Source organism: Balaenoptera physalus (assembly GCF_965194825.1).
Source record: "Balaenoptera physalus genome assembly, chromosome: 14".
NCBI lineage: Eukaryota > Metazoa > Chordata > Mammalia > Artiodactyla > Balaenopteridae > Balaenoptera > Balaenoptera physalus.
The window spans coordinates 25,061,592-25,081,614 of NC_138893.1; the positions used below are offsets into that span (position 1 = coordinate 25,061,592).

At 42.0% G+C, this 20,023-nt stretch overlaps 1 protein-coding gene across 3 annotated transcripts in view; it reads right to left on the minus strand.

Moving 5' to 3' along the window:
- The window catches only part of GLRX3 (glutaredoxin 3), a 31,186-nt gene that overhangs the window by 2,300 nt on the left and 8,863 nt on the right, over window positions 1–20,023 (minus strand). For 2 of the 3 annotated variants that reach the window (XM_082423222.1, XM_082423223.1), the window contains 8 exons: window positions 14,535–14,609; window positions 13,618–13,819; window positions 8,536–8,708; window positions 8,236–8,297; window positions 6,022–6,079; window positions 4,964–5,016; window positions 1,582–1,621; window positions 1,381–1,473 (listed from right to left, as the gene is read on the minus strand). In XM_082423222.1, coding sequence (XP_082279348.1) covers window positions 1,381–1,473; window positions 1,582–1,621; window positions 4,964–5,016; window positions 6,022–6,079; window positions 8,236–8,297; window positions 8,536–8,708; window positions 13,618–13,819; window positions 14,535–14,609 — 756 coding nt within the window. Of the gene's footprint in view, window positions 1–1,380; window positions 1,474–1,581; window positions 1,622–4,963; window positions 5,017–6,021; window positions 6,080–8,235; window positions 8,298–8,535; window positions 8,709–13,617; window positions 13,820–14,534; window positions 14,610–16,897; window positions 16,994–20,023 lie in introns of those variants that run through there. The other variant, XM_082423224.1, reaches the window with a different exon arrangement.

Sequence of the window (20,023 nt, forward strand, 5' to 3'; positions counted from 1 at the left end):
CTGGCTTGCTCAAGAAGTGTGATGTCAAACCTGGAACTGGGCAGGAGACAAAATCTGGGCAGATGAAACCGTGGCCCTGTGTTCAGAAAACCTACCGGCACTCAGGGCTGGGCCAGAGTTCTTTCACGGTACGAAAGCGTGAGTTAAAAACTTTCATTTTATAACTAGAGACAGCAGTACTTACCACTTGCTTTCCACTTAAAATACCAGGGATCTGACCTCAGGGAAAATGCTCTAACCAGCGAGGCCGAGGAGGGCCTGAGCCCCAGCAGCTCCACCATCCGCCTTTCGTGAAGGCTGGCGCTTCTGGAGCAGAGCCCTGCATTCCTGCCCAGGCCCTCCTGTGCCCACCCACTGCCACCCACCTCCCACACCATGATGCCCAGGGTGGGCCTGGGTCGGGGGTAGGGTTTGAGGACGTGAAAGCTGCAGCTGCCCTCTGGCGTCCTGGGCTAATCAGGAGAGCACCAGAGCACACAGGTGCTACCAGGTAGGGGTGCCCTAAGTTCTGGACTTGAAATTCTATGAGAAAAGTCATGTTCGTTTAAAATTCAGTTAGAATTTACTTAAAGCAAACCAAAGAAGGAAATTCATCATCAAAGACATATAAGAAACAGCGTCCTTGAAACACGCTTACGATCTGACAGAGTTCTCCAGTGTTCTAGCATCTGAGAATCAAAGGGGGACTTGGAGATGACCTCAGGCCTCGGTGACACAGCCAGCAGGGCCAGGCCGGCACTAGGTCTCAGGCCCCCAGCCCTCAGCCTGGTGCTCTTCACTCCATCACCCAAGTGCATGTGAGTAAAGCAAAATAAAATGACACCAGAAAATAATATAATTATGATAATATAAAAGGACAGGAGAACTTCAGAAGCAGGAGCAAAACACACACTTCTGGCTGGAAAAAATCTGTAAATGATTCACAGAGAAAGGCCCTGATGGATATGGAAAGCATATTTCAATATGAGATATGCACGGAAATCCAGAGCAGAGACAGGGTGAAGAAAAGCTGAAAACATGGAAGAACTTCGTACAGTGTGAACAAATCAAGTTTTGAGCTCGGCCACACCCAGAGCCGCTCTGAATGCCCAGTCACACTTTGGACCCTGGCCAGCAGTCCCGCAAGAGCTGGAGGAGGTTCTGAAAGGACCCAGCGTGGCAGGAAAGGCCGCACAGTAAGGGGGCTGATTTGCCCGGATCAGGTGAGAGCTGAGAGAACAACAAGATATTATGGTCGTAGAGATGGTAATGCTGGTCTAGAAGTGATTAGATATGAGGCCAGAAAAGAACATCGAGGACAACCCCAATGAAAGGATAATTTTGAAACGCGCCCGGGTTTTCAGTTCTCTGGGCTCCCAGACGAACGAATCCCAACCTCACCTTAACGATGTCCAGTCCTCCAACAAGCTCCCCTTTCACATACAGCTGAGGGTATGTCGGCCAATTGGAGTAAGTTTTTAATCCTTGCCGAACCTACGGAAACAACAGGGACCCTGAAACCTTCCTGTCAGATTAGGATTAAATGATAATCCTAATGATTAAAACTAAGACAAAGGACAAAACATAAGACATAGAACTTACTTCTTCATCCTCCAAGATATCAAATGTCTCATATTCAACACTACAAAAAAGGAGAAAACATTTTAACAAGAAATACAGTTCTAGACAAAAATTATAAGAACTATTTGGTGTTTCAAAAACAGTCAAGAAAAGTAAAACTATTTTGTTGCTAACAAAATTTACTGTGGAAAAATAGAAATTATTTTACTTCTTAATCTGTCAGGTACTACACAGAATAAGTCATCCCAAGACACCAATTTATCTGGAGTTTTCTCTACACAATATCAGGTTAGACAGGGGTCAGTGACCTTTTTGTAAAGGGTGAGGGAGTAAACATTTCGGCCCTGCAAGCCATACAGTCTCTGCTCCAACTGCTCACCTCTGCTGTGAATGAAGCACAGAAGCAGCCAGACAAGGCAGAGATGAAAGGACAGTGTTTCAATAAAACTTGATTTACGTAAGTAGGCGGCCAGTTGCAGTTTGCCAAGTTCAGGTTAGACTCAGCGTTTATGCAGGCCTGTCGTTAACACCCTCGCTCCATTTCCAGCCCCCTCGGCACTGCTGACTCCTAACCTACTGGCAGCTGCTTAGGCTGCAGGAGGGAGCAGCCCTGCTGGTGCCCATGGATGGAGGCTGGGGTCTCACCAGCTGGGAAAAAACACTGCCAACCAACTCTAAACTCTACCCTCTGCAGATGTGCCTTCCACACAGCAATAAACTTATCACAGAACACACATGCTATACGTTTTTTCTTTCTTTTTAATTATTTATTTTTGGCTACGTTGGGTCTTCGTTGCTGTGCGCAGGTTTTCTCTAGTTGCGGCAAGCAGGGGCTACTCTTCGTTGCGGTGCACAGGCTTCTCATTGCGGTGGCTTCTCTTGTTGCGGAGCACGGGCTCTAGGCGCACGGGCTTCAGTAGTTGTGACTCATGGGCTCAGCAGTTGTGGCTCGCGGTCTCTAGAGCACAGGCTCAGTAGTTGTGGTGCATGGGCTTAGTTGCTCCGTGGCATGTGGGATCTTCCCGGACCAGGGATCAAACCCGTGTCCCCTGCATTGGCAGGCGGATTCCTAACCACTGTGCCACCAGGGCAGTCCCACGTGCTATTTTCAATATGCGCAAAACCAGTGAAAGTGTTGTGGCTTTATGCCATGTAATGAACACTACTTGTATAAATTAATGAAAATTCAACCCCATCTACTCGGGGAGGATTTCATTACAAGGTGATCAAAGAATTAGTAAGAATGTAAGACTGAATCCCTGCAGGGAGACTGTGGGTACATGTGCGATTCCAAAAACTGGCCAAAGAAAATGCCACATATAAAGAAACAAATTTTGTTTTCCATAAAACCAAAACCATCTTCATAGGGAAATCTTGTTTACTGAGTAAACAAGTTCCAAAGAAGACTGTCCATGATGCAGGAAACAGTCAAAAAAATAACCTGACAGGATAATCAGCAGCAAGTACCAAAAGAGGAATGTTTGAAAGAAGAGCAAAAATGATTTAAAAAAAAAAAAAAAAAAAGAATCACCCAATGTAAGTCTCCCTTCAAGTTGAACTAAGGAGGCAGATCTCCTAATTGACACAGTACGATACAAATAATGAGTTCTGGAACTATCTATAAAGGATCTAAGAAGTGCTGGGCCTAAATGTACATAGGTATATAGAGTCACAGCAGCCAATACATCCCCTAGAAGTTCACTGTAAAGGGTGCTTTTCATACCCAATACACACTAGGTACTCAGCCCCGCAAGGCACGCGTATTTTGGCTAGGGAAGGAACAGACACGTGCAAGAACGGAGGAAAGGAATAAAGCACCAGGAGCTTCCTCCACATTCTACTGGCTCTCAGCAAGACCACGGTCCACTCAAGTTAACGGACCCTGGGAGGCGTTTAGCCAGTCTCGAGCCGGGAGGGCACTCTCTCCCAAAGAAGGCGCTCCACTGGGGGTTAACTGGTGCTTCCAATCCAATCAGGATTAGACAGACATGGGACACAAAGTAAAGTTATGGAGACTTTCCACCAAATACTTGAGCGGTGATGGACCTAGGGTTGTCCTACCCTGGCCTCAGGATCTGAGGGGACACACTGGCACTAGGGAGAGGTGGCCTGAGGGCGACTCACTGGGAGCTGTGGCAGAGGGAAGACAGAGAAAGGGGGCGTAAAAAAACGACCAAAGCCAAGCCGGCCTCTCCTGCATCCTGGGGTGGGGTGGAAACGAGGCAGCTGGAGGCCACGGGACAAAAGCGACTAGACTCTCCTCTGTGAAATGTCACAATCATTTGAAGAGAACAACTGTGTTTCTTCTTTGGTCCCTAAAGTTGTATTTGAACCTGTGCTACCCCACCCCGCCCACGAATGCCCAAATGCTTCGGAGATGACTTTCCGTGTCACTTCACAGGGTCGGCTGCTCTATTTAGAGCTACGGTTAGAATCCTTACAATACTGAAAAGAAGCAGTTGAGAAATAATAAGGAAGAAAAATAAGCAGAAACATTTGACAACCCCATAAAACATGTGCTAAGTATCTCCAAACAAGTGGTTTGGTGTTTTCTTTGTTTTCGTTTTTTTTTAATAAATTTATTTATTTTATTTATTTATTTCTGGCTGCGTTGGGTCTTCGTTGCTGCGCACGGGCTTTCTCTAGTTGCAGCGAGCGCGGGCTTCTCATTGCAGTGGCTTCTCTTGTTGAGGAGCACGGGCTCTAAGCGTGTGGGCTTCAGTAGTTGTGGCACGTGGGCTCAGTAGTTGTGGCACACGGGATCTAGAGCGCAGGCTCAGTAGTTGTGGCTCACGGGCTTAGCTGCTCCACGGCCTGTGGGACCTTCCAGGACCAGGGCTTGAACCCGTGTCCCCTGCACTGGCAGGCGGATTCTTAACCACTGCGCCACCAGGGAAGTCCCAAGTGGTTTGGTTTTTAACCACAAAACTCAATTACAATTTTCTTACCTGGCAGCTCCATCACTAAGGACAGCAAAAGCATGAGCTCTGCAATGTAATCTACCCTATTTCTCAGATCCAGATAATGCATCTTAATATGTATCCTATCAGTTTCATGAACTATTTGGAAACTAGAATTTTTTTTAAAGAAAAGTAAAAGCCTATAATACACTTTCCCTAAAATATCTTTATGCATGGTAAGAACTCAGTTATCAACTTTCCTCTGGGAAAGTAGACAAAGAGTTATTCTGATGATTGCCAGAAGACCTCCCTTATGTTACCGACAGGTTGGACACTGGCCAGAAAATTCTGTCGTGGTCTAAGCTAAAGCATTCGCAAAACGTTACAGCAAAAATAAACAGATAAAAACATACGAACAGATATAACAACTGAAAAGCATCAGTGGCAGAACTGAAAAGTTAGAATTTATTAAAATATACCATTTGAAAACAAGATTTACTTACCCAGTACTATTTAGTATTTCCAGAATCTGTCTGCTGAAGCCACACTTAGCTTCCTAAATTTAGAAAAAAACAAATTTTAGGATGCACTGCATTTCCCACACAGCCCACGAGCATGGTTGTATCTAATGCTCCGTCAAGGGGCATAGCACCTGCAGAAGGCGGCCACCTCCCAGGGCCTCTTCACATCAAGAGCCGTCAGAGGAATGAGACCTGCACCGTCAGGACTGACCCATCCAGACGTCGTCCCAGACGCACGGCCCCTAGACTTACAAACCTCGGTTTGTAACCACTGGAGATGAGCCGTGCTCTAACATTATAACCTTTGTGGTCAGAAAGGTCCTGAGTTAAACCCTGAGGCTTCTGCTGCCCCTTCTCTATTTCACTCAGACGGCCTCAACTCCACCTTTCTGCAATGATTAGGGTCATTGTTTTCCTACTCCCAAATGGACTTCTACTCCCACTTTTTAAATCTACCTTCACACTACAGAGCACCAAACTTTTCCGAGGTTATGGAAAAATCTTACAGTTTTTTTCACGCCCCAGGATTCCAACTCCCAATCCTGTGGGAAAGACCTGGCACCACATAAACACCTTAACTGCACTAATGATTCTGTTCCCAGAATTTATGCATACTTCCTGAGCTTCCAGGAAAAAAAGGATAAAAATCTGCTTTAAATAACCACCAAGAAGAAAAATAAAAGGTGTAACTCGGGAAGTAGAGAACCAAACTGCACACTCCAGGAGGCGACAGCAGCTAACAGAACCAGTCCAGTGTTAACAGTGCTGACCACGTTAGCTGACAAAGTTTGGCAGCAGGAAGAAATGCGCCCCACTGAGATTTGATGATAAAGTCAAGCAAAATGTAGATCACTTTGTTTGATCTCCATAAGCACCAACTGACGCCTGGATGACTTCCTGCTACCACTACAGCTTCATTAGCTAAAGCCAGGAAAAAAAGATTTAAGTGTCCCCCTTGTTGCAGATGTTAACATCAGAAGAAATGACAAATAAAACCATTCAAAAGAAATTACAAATAAAACCATTTTTAAGTTCTTTACCTGTTTGTTTCCTTTCATAAAGAGCATCACAGAAGCTTTATTTGTCAGTACTTTGAGCCTGAAGAGAGAAAATGGATATAAACCGGCTCAGCTAAATTATTAAACACCACTTTCACTCCGCTTCATGAGCAGCGTACATCTTTGAGAGACAGCAGGATGAGAGTCCACAGCTTTGCGTGGCATTAAACAAGCAAACGCACCGACATTTTCCTTTATCTCACTGTCTCCCTGAGCCACTGTAAAACACAATATGGCTTTTTAAGGCAATGAATGTGCCTTCAAGTTGCAATTTAAGCCCATCAACTCACAGAACTAAAAAAATAATAATAACCAACTCAGTAAGGAACTGTTCAGTAAGGGACCTATAGACTGAGCCCACCCAGAATTTCCAGAACTAGACGTGTGTGTCCCTTTCCCATCATGAGGCCCACATGGCTCTACACTCTTCACGCCCACAAGGTCCCACCTGCAGGGAGAAGCGCTAAATCTTGGAGCACCAACCAACACCAGCTGCTAAAATCAAATGCTCTCGTCTTGACTTTATGTTTGGTACTTTATACCATCTTTCAAACCTCATGATCTAACTTGCTGTCAGGAATGCTAACCATCTGCATGTAGCCTAGAGTCCAGAAACAGTCCGCATCAGGACAACGGGCTGCTGAAGGGCCTCTAGGCCCCAGTGGACAATGGTGGTCACAGCACCGTGTTCTCCTCCTTCCACGTGCTCTGGATCATTCATGGCTCCAAATCTCCTCAGAGGAAAAAGGCATCACAAACGAGACACACAAATCATGCACAAAGCTAAGTCACATACACTTTCATGTGGTACAATCAGCTAATTCTCAGAAAGACCCCAATCACGCACCTGGAGACCCAACTACCGGGATCCAGGGAACCAAACAGGTCCCTCTGTCCCACCCACAGAGACATGGCCAAGCCCGGGAACTCAGGCTCCTGCACTCTGCTTTCCAGGAGCCCTTTAAATTTTTACTCAAAATATACTGGATATTACTTTCTATGTAATTCTAGCCAGTTATCTTCTGGTGTCTGAAACCACAGGAGATACAAACAACAGCACATCAGGAAAAGAGAGAGAAGGTCTGATGAAGACAGGGACAAAAACAACAGCAAAAGTGTATTCAACACAGAGGAAAATAAACGGAAAGCAAATACAAGTGTATCTGTAAAAAGAAATTAGAAAAAGCACAGCAGTCTTCTGAGGCCACACAGCCTCCATGGCCACCCAGGCCGTACAGCAGAAACCCAACTGAAGGCACTAGAGTATCAAAGGAACTAGGAGCAGCACTTTCTTACCTAAAAGGTAGTAAAGGGTGTAAATCATTTGAGAAAATGTGGCACTTAAAGGTCAGCTCGACATATATGCAAACTATGAGGATTACTTCATTAATCAAAAACAGATAAATGAGGTGTTTATTATTAAACACTTTTAGAAAATCTCAAAATGTTAAATAAGAAAATTACAACAGAAGTTTTACCTTACAAAGTCAAGCCCCGACTATGAATGGCTGATATGCTGCTGTACTTCAAAATAAATTGCTTTTTAATCCTCTACGTTAATTAATATTTATTACATTTAAAATCCTAACTTTAAGTCTTCCTACAGGCCAAAGCCCAAACCTTCTATAAGATAAAGTCTCTGAAAGCAGATTGAGATCCTTCATAAAACAAAGAGATTTTACAGCTCTAAAATCTCCTCGAATTTTTAAATTACCACAGTTCTTCTAAAGGCAGTGAGAAATCCCCCAAGTGTTTACACACGAACTCCATGCACAGCATCTGCTTTCCACACTCAACCACTTTCCACAGTGTTCTACCAGGATAGTGACAGCAACAGAAGAAAACACAAGTAAGCCAGCTTTAGGCTGTGAGCAGGAACCGCTACTAAAACCTGAACACCAAGACAACTGGATCCCAGCTCCGAAATGGAGAGAACTAAAATTTGGTCGTTCCATGGTGACAATGACGTTTCTATAAAACAAAGACTATCCTCTACATAATCATTAAATTGGTACAAAATTTTCTCCAATCCAAATCAGACCTTCCCAAGTCTGCATGATTAGTTTGCAAACGACACAATTATGACTTTGGCATACAAAAGCAAATCTCTGATTTCTACATAGAAAGAGTAATGCAAAAACTGAAAATTTAAAAATGTTTTTAAAATAATAGCAGACAAACTTTTAAAACGCTTACCTTTCCTCTAACTTGGGGGCTTTGGGGCAAATTGTATCCAGTTCTTTAGATGCTTCTAGCTCCTAAAATAAACATACATGTGAGTTTAAGAAACATTTATTATAACATAAATCTCCTTGGTCATGCCATAATACAAAATATTAATGAATCACCTCATCAGAAATACTTTGTATTTATTTCAGATTCATATTCATAAAGGTAGAGCCTTAAGAAATTTATACTTTAGATTTAATACAGCACTTATAAAAGTATGCTTAAATACGAAAATTCTTTATAAGGTACAGTCTTCTCAAGCCTAACCTTAATTATATCAAGTCCTCCTATGAGCTCTCCAGAAACATAGAGCTGGGGATAGGTGGGCCAATTGGAATAGGTTTTGAGGCCCTGACGAACTTCTTCATCTGAGAAGATATCGAAACTGCTAAACTGAATATTATGTTTGTTAAGAATTTCCACCATCTGCTTGCTGAAACCTGCATACAGAAAAAGAAAATCAAGAACTTAATTTCTCTCTCTCAAATACACACAATTTTAAATTAATTCAGATTACATATTATCTACTGAACGTAGATGTCTGCCTCTATTTTACCAATGATTTAATTAGCATGGCTGAATAGTATGTAAGGAGGAAACAAACTCCAAGAACCCCTTCTCTGACCTTGAACCACATCACATGTTCAGGTATGGCTTAACTTTTTAAAGTACTCGTGAGTTTAAACAAAAACAAACAAACAAACAAAAAAAGTATGTTTATTTATCGAAGTTCCTCTTCAATATTAGGTATTTTTGTTGTAGGAGGAACAGTACTGGCCAAAAAGCAGAGACCTCAAGCCCCAGCACCGGCTCCATTCACCAAGGGGAGGCACAGTTCAGGCCTGGACAGCCCCCTCCGCCTCCCTGCACCTTCCCACCAATCAGGGGACTGACGTGGATGCCCAGACAGTCCCTCCCAGCTCTGCAGTTCTGTGAATCTACGAGAATCAACACCGGGTGGAGGAAAAAGCTCTTCAATTGTTATTTTTAACTACTACTTGACCATACTTGGAAACCCAATTCTGTTTGCTTTCTACTGCCCTTTTACTACTTCCTGTGTACCCATTTCAATAGTTCTCAATTTTTACCATCCCTAAACGGAATAAATTAAACATCAAGAAGCAATGTGTTCTCTTTTAGTCTAAAATGGATATAGCACATTGAATTTCAAAGCTATCTTCTCTGTTGTTATATATGAACTGTCAGTAGACTGCTGGTATTCTTTCTCATCTCGTGTCATAACTTGACAGTTTCTTTTCTAAAACTGTTTACATTCCCCAAAGTATGTAATGTGATTTTATTTTTACCGCACTGTAGTGACAATCGTATGTTCCATGATTTTATTATACTTTTTTTTTGTTCTGTACTTTTTTGACATCATTTTCTTATTATGACATTAGTACTGAAGAATAAGAGTGTGAATATCAGTCTTTTATAAACCTATTAGTCTTGTCTGAAAAGAGAGTATTTTTCTTTCTATAAGCTAATTCTTCCCGATTGTTTTTCAATACTCTGTACTCTACTCTTTCACATTCCATCATTCTTCTTTTCAAACACAGTCGTAATCGGCTGGAAAATAACCTATTCTTCAGATTCAAAATTCCTGGAAGATTTAACAGCATCTGCAATTATTTTTAAATAAAATCAAACCATGAAATTCAGTATAAAATTAATTGTACGAATAGGCTTTACCTGATGTCATGCAAAAAGCACTTTTACTATTAAAACATGGATCTATTACTGGCTCCAGACATTTTTAGATCTGCCGTTCATTGAGATGAAGCACCAGTATTTATTTGTATAGCACACAAGTTGCTTTTCCTACAACTGAAGTGTTAAGTTCATGTACAGCCTGAAGTAAAACACTGATTCTGAAATTTTTCATTCATCTGGGAGTTCATTAGTAAACAGCTAACGGCTGATTGCTGATGGTTATTCTGTTGCCAATATATTAACTCATTTCTACTGTAACTGGCTGAGAAAAAGCTTTATTTTTGCTTCAGGCAATTACATGCAGACTAGAAAGATTGATTGGTAGAGTTTCATTTTTAAGGGTTAAAGTGGCAGACTGGAATGTTATGCTTAAGGATAAAATAGTGAGAAGGCTTTATTCTAATAACAAAATGTTTACACCCACTTTTTTTAGGAAAAATGCATGCATGCAATAAAAATATTTAAAAATAGAAAAACCACGTTTAACTGTCCCAGAACCACCATTTCTACCCACAATCATTTCTGCTCATGACAGAAGACATGAATAAGGAGCCTAACTGCCCCACTACGTAACAACAACGAGACCCTAAAGAACACTGCGGAACCTGCAATGTTTTTGTGTCTGATTTAAAAAGTAAAACCCAGTTAGATGACTCTCACTGCAGGAGAAGTTTCTGCACTGTGGTTCAAATACCTTTTGCTTTGCTAAAAGCTTTGTTAGCAGAAATAGATACAAGAATTCCCAAATAACTTGATTAACCTGCATGTTGAAGGATTCATCATTCTGTTTAAAAAGATGTACATCTCAGCTCTTCTTGAAAATCATCCTAAAACATGAGAGCCCTCTCTTTCCTGTCCTCCTGAGCAGCACAGAATAAGGATAATCTAATTCTTTGACGACTGAGACCCTATCAACATGTCAGGCTCCTAATACATCATACCATTCTCTAGGTAGAGCCCAAAAGTGAAGGTCGAGAAGACAGAGATGTGCAACGTGCAGGGGCTGGGCTGAGTCCAAGTAGATTCCAGGGCAGACCCTGAAATGGCTTTCAAGGTCTCCTTGATGCAAAATTTAAATGTTATTCATTCATGTTTTTCTGATTAACTGAAAGCAAGGTAGGGGCCCGCTAATGAAAAATCAAGTGTAGCTCTACTCCACAAAGGGTGTCCAAAGGGAGTAATGCGTGTTACTGACGGTAGTGCTTTCAAAGTGAATTCTGTGCAAAATATGGAAATACCAGCCACTTGAGCTCATGAGCACTGATGGCCATTCTTTTATAAAGGAGGCTCTGCCTACGCCTCATCTCTAACATACCACCAGAAAAGCAAAAACAATTGTCCACTAAACAGGCTCAGAAAGGAAGAGGGTGAAAGTCGTGTACATTCCTGTAAGAGAACAGTTTGAAGATAAAGACAGTTTGTGTAGCAGTGCACACAGAAAAGGACAAACAGAATCAGAGCAGCATCAGTGAAGGAAGCAGCAGGGCACAGTCACAATAAAAGACTCCCAATTAATCCTTAAGTAGATGTTTTTTCAAAGAATACCAAAACTCTAAAATAATCTATTTACTATATGTGATAGAAAGACATGATGTAACAGAAACCAAAATACTGGGAAACAGAAAAGCCTATTAAAGTGTAGTTATAAAAATTATAAACAATAAAATAAGTACTTGTACGGAATGAAACTCTGTTTATAATATGTATCTAAAAAATCTTTTTTTAACTCCCCAAGTATTTATCTAAATGTCTATAATACAGAGTTTTTCCTATTGCTCTGAAATGTTTCAAAGTTTCTTTTTTATTCTACCTCGTTATTTGTACAGTCTTCCAAATGCCACTCAGACGGTTAACATAAAAATGGCTAGAAATACATCATAAATCCAGTCTAATGAAGTAAAAGGTAAGCAGAAAAATGATTATTTCTAAGTATAATTCTAATTTATTTGAGTCATCATACAACATCTGAATTGAAAAGGCTCTCCAAGACTGGCTCCAACCCCCAACACCACCAAGGAAGAAGTGAAGTCACATGGAAGGTAACTGATTTGTACCTCAAGTTATCAAGGCAGGTGGCAGGCATAGGGGCAGTTAGGACTGCAGCTCACCAGTCGTGACATCTAGTCTGCGAGGCTTTCCAGTGTACCTATCACCTTTCCCCCTGCTGCCTCAGAATACCTTCCCTAAGCTTCAGTTTTTACCACCTGCCAATTTCATTAGGTTATTATTCAGAAACGATTAAGAGAACACTACTGTTCATTCCCAAAGGAAATAATATTCTACTGGTTTTACTGTAGGTTTCCTGTGTATAACCTGTCCCACCGGTTCCTCCACATCTTACAACCAGTTCTACAGCACTTCAGGCTTCAATGAAGGTATTAAAAAAAAATCCACTGGACTGATTTAAGTCCCTGTTATTAGGTCACCACATAAAGTACCAGAAATGATTTTCATGCCTGATGGGAGAAAGTGAACCAGTTGCAACATCCATTAAAAACAAACAACCAAAACACAGAGACTATCTGTTGCTATCTTTGGTTAACTCTAGTATAGACTAAGGTAGCCTTTCAATACACAAACATCAGGCATCTGACATGGAAATACTGGCAAGGAAAATTTTCAAGCATAACTGAGAGAAAAAGGAACCATTTCTTTACCTTCCTAAGATAGAAATTCATCATGAAACTTTACGTTTAAAACTAGACTGTTTCATACTTTAATATGTAATTCGCTAACTATACAGGGAAGAATTTACAATTAACTTTATATTGGAAGCTTGGCTATATTATAAAGTCACACTGGACATGCAGTAATCATATCAATAACACACTCAACTTTCCTGCCACCTATCTTAATAAATCCCTCCTGTGCAGTTGAAACAAACACGCATCACCAAAAGGCATTAAATGCTCCCTTATGCAGCATAATAATGTTGTACAAGGCACAGTAAAAAGAAAACAACGTAACCCCAATACCAGAGGGGCCAAATAACTCTGAGACTTGCTCAAGGACAAAATTCCAAGCATACCTGTGGTAAGACAATAAGAGTGACTCTAAGCCACAGAATTGGGAATCTTTAAACTATGAGCAGCTACAAATTAGAATTGACATCAATGGGTGAATAATACAGTCATCAGACGCTGAGAGACAACAGGGAAGGCAGAAGTACACCGGGTAGACATAGGAACACTACTGCAATTCTGTACATTTTCAAACTGCTGAATCTGGACTATGTGAATAAAAGGAGGCTGCCAAGAAAGAGAGGTAAGTGTTAAGAGCAGAATTAACTGAACAACCCAAAAGCCCATTAATGCAGACAGCAGTCTGGCAGCCGGAACCTAATCCCAACTCTGCTACCCAGCGACCCGAGCGAGTCACCTTCACTGGGACTTAGGCAGTAGACAACAAAGGTTTTGAATCAGATGATCTCCAAGATGCCTTTTGGTTCCAACATTCTCCGAGTCTACACCGCAAACGAGCTCTCACACCTAATTATAGAATCCCCTGGGAGTTATAACGTTTCCCGCTCTTCTAAGGGTGTCTGAACACAAGTATCAGATGTACGGCGCAGGCTGCACAGAGCGCGTCGCCTCAGCTGCGCCCCTCCCGGTGAGTATCCTCAGGGCAGCCCCTTACCACAGCGCGGCTCCTGAGGCGTCCCCTTCATGAACAACATGCAGGGGGCAGCGTGAGTTAACTTCTTCAGGCGAAGGGTGAGGTCTTCCTTCGGGCGCTCATTACCACTGGGTGGGAAGGAGCCGCTAGACGCATGTCGCTGAACCTTTTTAGTCAGCTCTGGGGCGTGGGCACCATCTAATCGGTCCATTTTCTGAGAGTTCTAAAGTTAAAAGAGTCATTTAGAGTGTGTGTGCATTTCTTCACCATCTCTATATTTTAGGCTCTAAAATTACAACGAGCACAAATCCATAGTTCTAGCCAGTTTTTAAAGAGGTCAACATTATCACTGGAAAAGTTTTTTAAAAATCTGATTACAGATCACCTGCTATGCATCTCAATTTTAGAAATAAATAATTGTTTTCTTTTTTCCTTTTTGGGAACATACTAGGAAAGCGGCACTACTTCTCAAACCAGGTCAGAAAGGATCTCCCCACCCTCGCTGGGATCAAATCTACTCTTAAGTATAAATGAGGTACTTGGGGGACTATGCTAACACCCAGGGGTACCCTGAAGCACTGATGTGCACCCACTTCCTAAAGGAGTCATTAATCAAACCAGAACCAGCCAGATGTTTCATTACGTCCAGGCACAAGCCCCAAACAACCAACTTCTGACCCAACTCAGGGAACATTCTGGGTTTACAACCACGTATCTGGAATTTTCTCCAATCCTGGTGGCTGGACCTCCACAGTCCATGCCCCTTTTCCAGGACCCCTAAGGGCAAGCAAACGATGAGACTACAAGAAGAAAGGGCAAAACCAGGAGCAAGCAAATGCCTCATGTTCAGGGAGCAGGGGAGAGGGCAAAGGAACCAACACAGATAGCCCCGTGGCCCACTGCACATAGACGATCTCTTCTGCCATCTTTATCCTTACCTTGAAAAACAGAAAGGTGGGAACAGAACTAATTTCATATTTTTCAGATACTTCAGGAACAGCTTCAGCTTCCAACTTTAAAATAAAAGAATTTAAGCGTGATTATAAAAAGATCCTTTTTTACTACTTCAATATGTAAATCAGTTTCACATGCATTATCCCTTCAAGTAGTTGATGTTTTTTAAAGCGTATGGTACAAAAGTTTATGACACATTTACATTTAAATGAGACTCACTGGGCTGGCATGTCATCCACTGAGTCTGCGATATCAAAACAGGTTCAGAGGTTTTTATTTTGTTGCACATTTCAAAAGATGCCTGGAGGCTGTGAATAAAATTTTTGGTGCACTAGTGACCTAGTAAATTTTCAATCATATGCAGCTACGACTATATTGAAATCCATAAATCACTGACCCCAGTTATGTCATGATTACAGTGCTTATTTTCTGCCCACAGCAATTCTTGCTGTTTGCTCTATTGACTAATTTCAAGAGGCAGTACATCATGACTGACAGTTGCAGCCTTCTGCAAATTATGAAGCAAAAAGGAGTATTTCTTCAATAAACTATTGATGTCTGATAAATTTCACTTTTAACTCCTGCAAGGCTGCTGGACCCAAGGCAGACATCTTGCTAGGTTACTTGCTTCTGGGTCTATTCATACATTTAAATGCATTTTAAATAAGATGACCACATTCTATTCGATAATTTCCTTGAAGCCCTTCAACAAGATCTGATGTGGTATCTGATACGTAAACTTAAACATTATTTAGTAACATCCTTTCTAAAAAATTAGAACACAATTACCTCAAGCTTTTTACAGTGGACTTTCTAAACTGCATACTTTGAGAAAAACTGAGATACATTGTATCTTTCCCTCACAGGACTGTCAATGTAATATAAACTCTGAAAACCAATAAAAATCTAAATTCACACTACACCTGTAGGAAATAAAATTTATTGATAAATTCTACTGTTAAAGAGTTTAAACTATATACACTGCATTCTTCCAGGAGTGAAAGACCCTCACCGGGCTGGAGACACTATTTTTGTCTGGAGCCCTAGCCCATCAAATGGGCGGCAGTGACAAAGCGGGAAGCAGCCGTCTGTCTTTGGCGCGTGTCTCCAGCCCATACGCCCTTGGGTGCTCTTTTACCACCTTAATGCTCATTTCTTTACAACGCCCTTTTGAAACAATCGTAAATTATTTGCATTCTCCAATGTGAAAAATTATATACATTTTAAAGTCGATGTCAACTGTCCAATAAAACTGAAAAAAGAACAAAGAGAAGATAAAGCATTCGGAGACAGCTATTTAGAAGAGACTCTTTCTGAAGTCTAAGAAACTTCTGTGCCATATTCCTTCATACAGTTCCACACTCAGACCGAAGAAGAGCCCAAAGGTGATGACAAAGGCAGCGCGTCACTATCTGTCTTCCGGCTAGCATCTGGTGAGTGCCCGCCACACACTGGGCACTGACTGGGCCAGGCTCAGTGAAGACCGCCCCCCCTCGCTGGCACTCCTGGATTCTAACAGAAAAGTAATACAAGTCAAAAACCAGGCAACACTAAGCAGAAACAAGATAACAGAGTTTTAAACCAGAACAAAACAAGCAGCGTCCTGACTCATAAAATCAAATTCCTACATGCTTTTGAAACTTGATCTCTTCTCATATTCCCGCTGGTTTCCAGTAGGGTCCCTTACTGACAACTCTGCTGGGAAGCAAATGATGCTCTTGAAATTCCTGCTGAAGCCAGGAGGATTGCTACACGTGCCTCCCTTAAATGAGCTCCCAGAAGACGAGAGCTTAATAAGACAAAGGCAACAGTGACAGGCAAATCCTCCTGAGCCCGGGCCAGGAGCTCCATTAAAGGCAAAGCCGTTCCCCAGAATATCAAGGGCACCTGAAGTCCGAAACCTTCACAACACTAAAACTATTCGGAAATATTTCCGTTGGATGTAAAACAACATAACCGTTAATAACAATGGAAGTAGAAGATAAATATATAAATACTAAAAATTTTTAATTTTAATTTTCTTCTGCATTCCAGAGAGACCAAAGATGGCCAATAAGAGCTAATACCTTCCTTGGAGGCCTGCTCTGTGCCATAAACCACGACATGCCTTTACATGAGAGCACCTAGACCTGTCACAGCCCGGGAAGTATGGGGCATGTAATCATCTCAGCTTCACAGGGGGACAGGTAAAGAGGTCACTCCAGACACAGTTAATAAGCAGCAGGGCTGAGAAACAAACCCATGTTTGTTTGACTACAAAGCCTGTGCTTTTTTCACTATACTATGGTTAACTTTTCTACTACAACAATCAAACAAGAAATAATCAAATTTCAAAGACAGGACTTATACATGACTTCAGGACAAAACAGACACGAATATTTCCAGAATGGATTCCCAGCCGGAAGGCCTCTGGGGGAACCACGTGCTTCCTATACCGTGAATCTCAAACTTGGACCCTCCCCACGCAGCGTGCTTTGTGTCTGTGGAGAAGGGGGAGGAGGGCAGGGAGGTGTTACTAAAGCAAGATGAGTCCAGAGGAAGGGAATTCTGCATCATCTCCTTCAATTTACCAGGGTCACCACTGACCATCGTGATGATAACGGCTAACACCGTTCTAAGTACGTTCAGGCACTGAGTTCACTTAATCGTCACAATAGGTGCTGTCTTTCGGAAGAAACCGGAACTTAAAGCGGCTAGGTAACAGGGTCGAGAGTACGACACTGCTGGGCGGTGGAGCAGTCTGGCTCCAGAGTCTCACTCCACTCTCCGAGGCCCTGCTGCCACTTCACCGGATCCAATGGTTACGCCTTTTTTCTTCATTTTACTGACCTTTCAGTATCATTCAGTAAGGATGACCACACCCACTTTCTCTGATATCCTTCCCTTGGCTTTCTGTGGTTTCTTTTCCTCCAACTCTCAGACTGAGCCTCTGGCTTCTTCCTTCACCCCTGGCCGACCACTGCATGGCTGCACATCCCAGGACTTGGTCCCGAGTCTGCTCCTCTTACCTACACTCATTTTCCTAGAGCGGTCTCATACGACCCCCGGGCTCTAAGGAGCACCAGTATGGTACTGCCACCCAAGTTCTCTCCAGGCCAGACCGCTCCTCTCACCTCCAAGCCACACACTCGACATCTGCACTCAGATCCCTACTGGATATCTCCCACTAAACCTGTTGCTCCCCAGGGCATCCCTATCTCATTTAAGCCATCTACTTCCTCGAATCAAAAAGGAGACAATCTTGACTCATCTTATTTCCTTCACCCCTGACATCCAATCCATCAGCAGGTCTCCTGGGTGCCCCCCCTCCAAAATATAAGCCGACTCAGACCACGACATTATTTCAACATTCTCCCCACTAGTGTCCAAGGCATCTCTCACCTGGCCCAGTGAAACAGCCTCCTAACTAGTATACCTGCTTCTAGTCTGCACCCTTACCCCCTTCACACCATTCTCCACATGGCAGCCACAGTAATCGACTTAGGAATCAGACTATGTCACTTCCACTGCACTTGGAATAAAACCAAAACTTGACCACTGCCCACAAGGCCACTCGGCCCTTGCCTACCTCTGCAACTTCATGTCAGAGCCTCTCCTCCTTCACTACCCTCCAGCCCCACTGGCCAAGTGCTGATCCTCTAAAGTCTGCACTTGCCAAGCCTCTACCTAAAAGCTCTCTCCCAGCTCTTCCTATGACTGCCACCTTCTCATTTTTTAACTCTCACTTATTAGATACACCTTTTCAGCCCAACCTAAATAAAGCACCCCACCCACCCAAGTCCCCCCATCTTTCATAGCCTGCCTATTCATTTCTTTTCCTGAACTTACTACCACCTGAAATTACCTTGGTACTATGTGTTACCCATTTACTGTCTGTACCTTTACTGTTCCACATTCCCAGTAACTAGCATACTGTGTGTGGCGTATAATTAAGTATTCAAGAAATAAATTTTGAACAGAATATTGAACTGACAGTGGTCACTATTCCTAAGCCAAAATGGGAATGACTACTTGCCAGTGGTGGCAATGAGCCTCCAAGGTTAAGGCCAGAATGATGAAATTCGACATTCCAGTATAAATCAGCTATATTTCAATAAAACAAGCAAACAAACAAAACCACCTGACATTCCAGGACATTCTGTTATACCTCCTACAGGGCTTCTTTCTGCCCTGTGACAAGATACAAAAGCAAAAATTTTCAAAATCAAATTCTTTATTTGTCATATAGTCAAATATAAATTTCAAAATAGTATTTAAATTAACATTTCTGATAACTTTTTTTTTAAGACTTTGCCAAACTTAGCCCAGAAACAGCTAATAAACTATGTTAATTGTGGTATTTTTTTATTACCAAGACAGCATCGATTAAAACTAGGATATTGTTAAGATTTAACAATTCTACTAGAATTATCTGAGAGACATCTTAGAGTTCCTAAACAATGGAATCCTACACATGCTCTCTAAGATGCCAAATAAACTGATCAATATTCTCTGCTCCCACCTGCACAAAGGAAAGCAATTTAAAACAAAAACAAAAACGAACAAACAACAACAAAACATGGTAAGGTAAAGGTCCCTACCTCAAGTATTCTTCTAGTCAAGAAGCCAACAAAACGGGAACGAAACGACAGAGCACATGAAGATACAAGATATTCCCCGACTAACAGTCCAAACAATGGCACAGACTAAGTTCAGAGAGAGAGGAAAAGGGGGGGGGGGGGGGGGGAAGCCACGGAGGTACACAAGAAAGACTTCACACAAAATGGATTTGATTTAAATCATCATGTTGTACACCTTAAATACACACAATCTTTACTTAAAAAATAAATAAAATCAACTACAAAATTTTTAAAATAAATTGCCACTCCTATTAAAAGATGGATTTGATTTGGACCATGAATATGACTAGTGGTACCCAATTTCATGACCCAATACTATTCTTCCTCCTTCCCACCCCCCCTACCAGAAACTATCTTGAAATAGTCTATCTACCAAACAATTTGATTTAATGATAAACATGTATTCCCATTTTAAAGTGCTAACAAACTGACTTTACATAATTTGAAAAGCAAAGGCACTTGATATTTTAATTAGCTGGTTAATTTTATTCTGAACAAACGAAGGTTTCTGTGAGACTTCGAGCGACAGAAATAACTCATGGATCTCCTCCATGCCCCTGGAGGTGTGAGAACATCAGGGTGGGACACAGCCCCAGGACCTGACTGGATATGGCAGCCGATGCAGGTGAGTGCAACCAGCACGTGGCCTAAGCATGGCACCAGGAAGGAGCACAGGTACTTTATTACCATATCATCAGTCCAGGAAGGGAGGGGATTCAGATGCAATATATGTGAAAATCTTGCCTTTCGGCAACCTATTCCAATGAGCACAAACTACTGGGACCAAAAATGTATGCTAGCTTTTCTCCGGTATTATTTTACTATCTTCTACAAAATAAGGAATTGTTGATGAT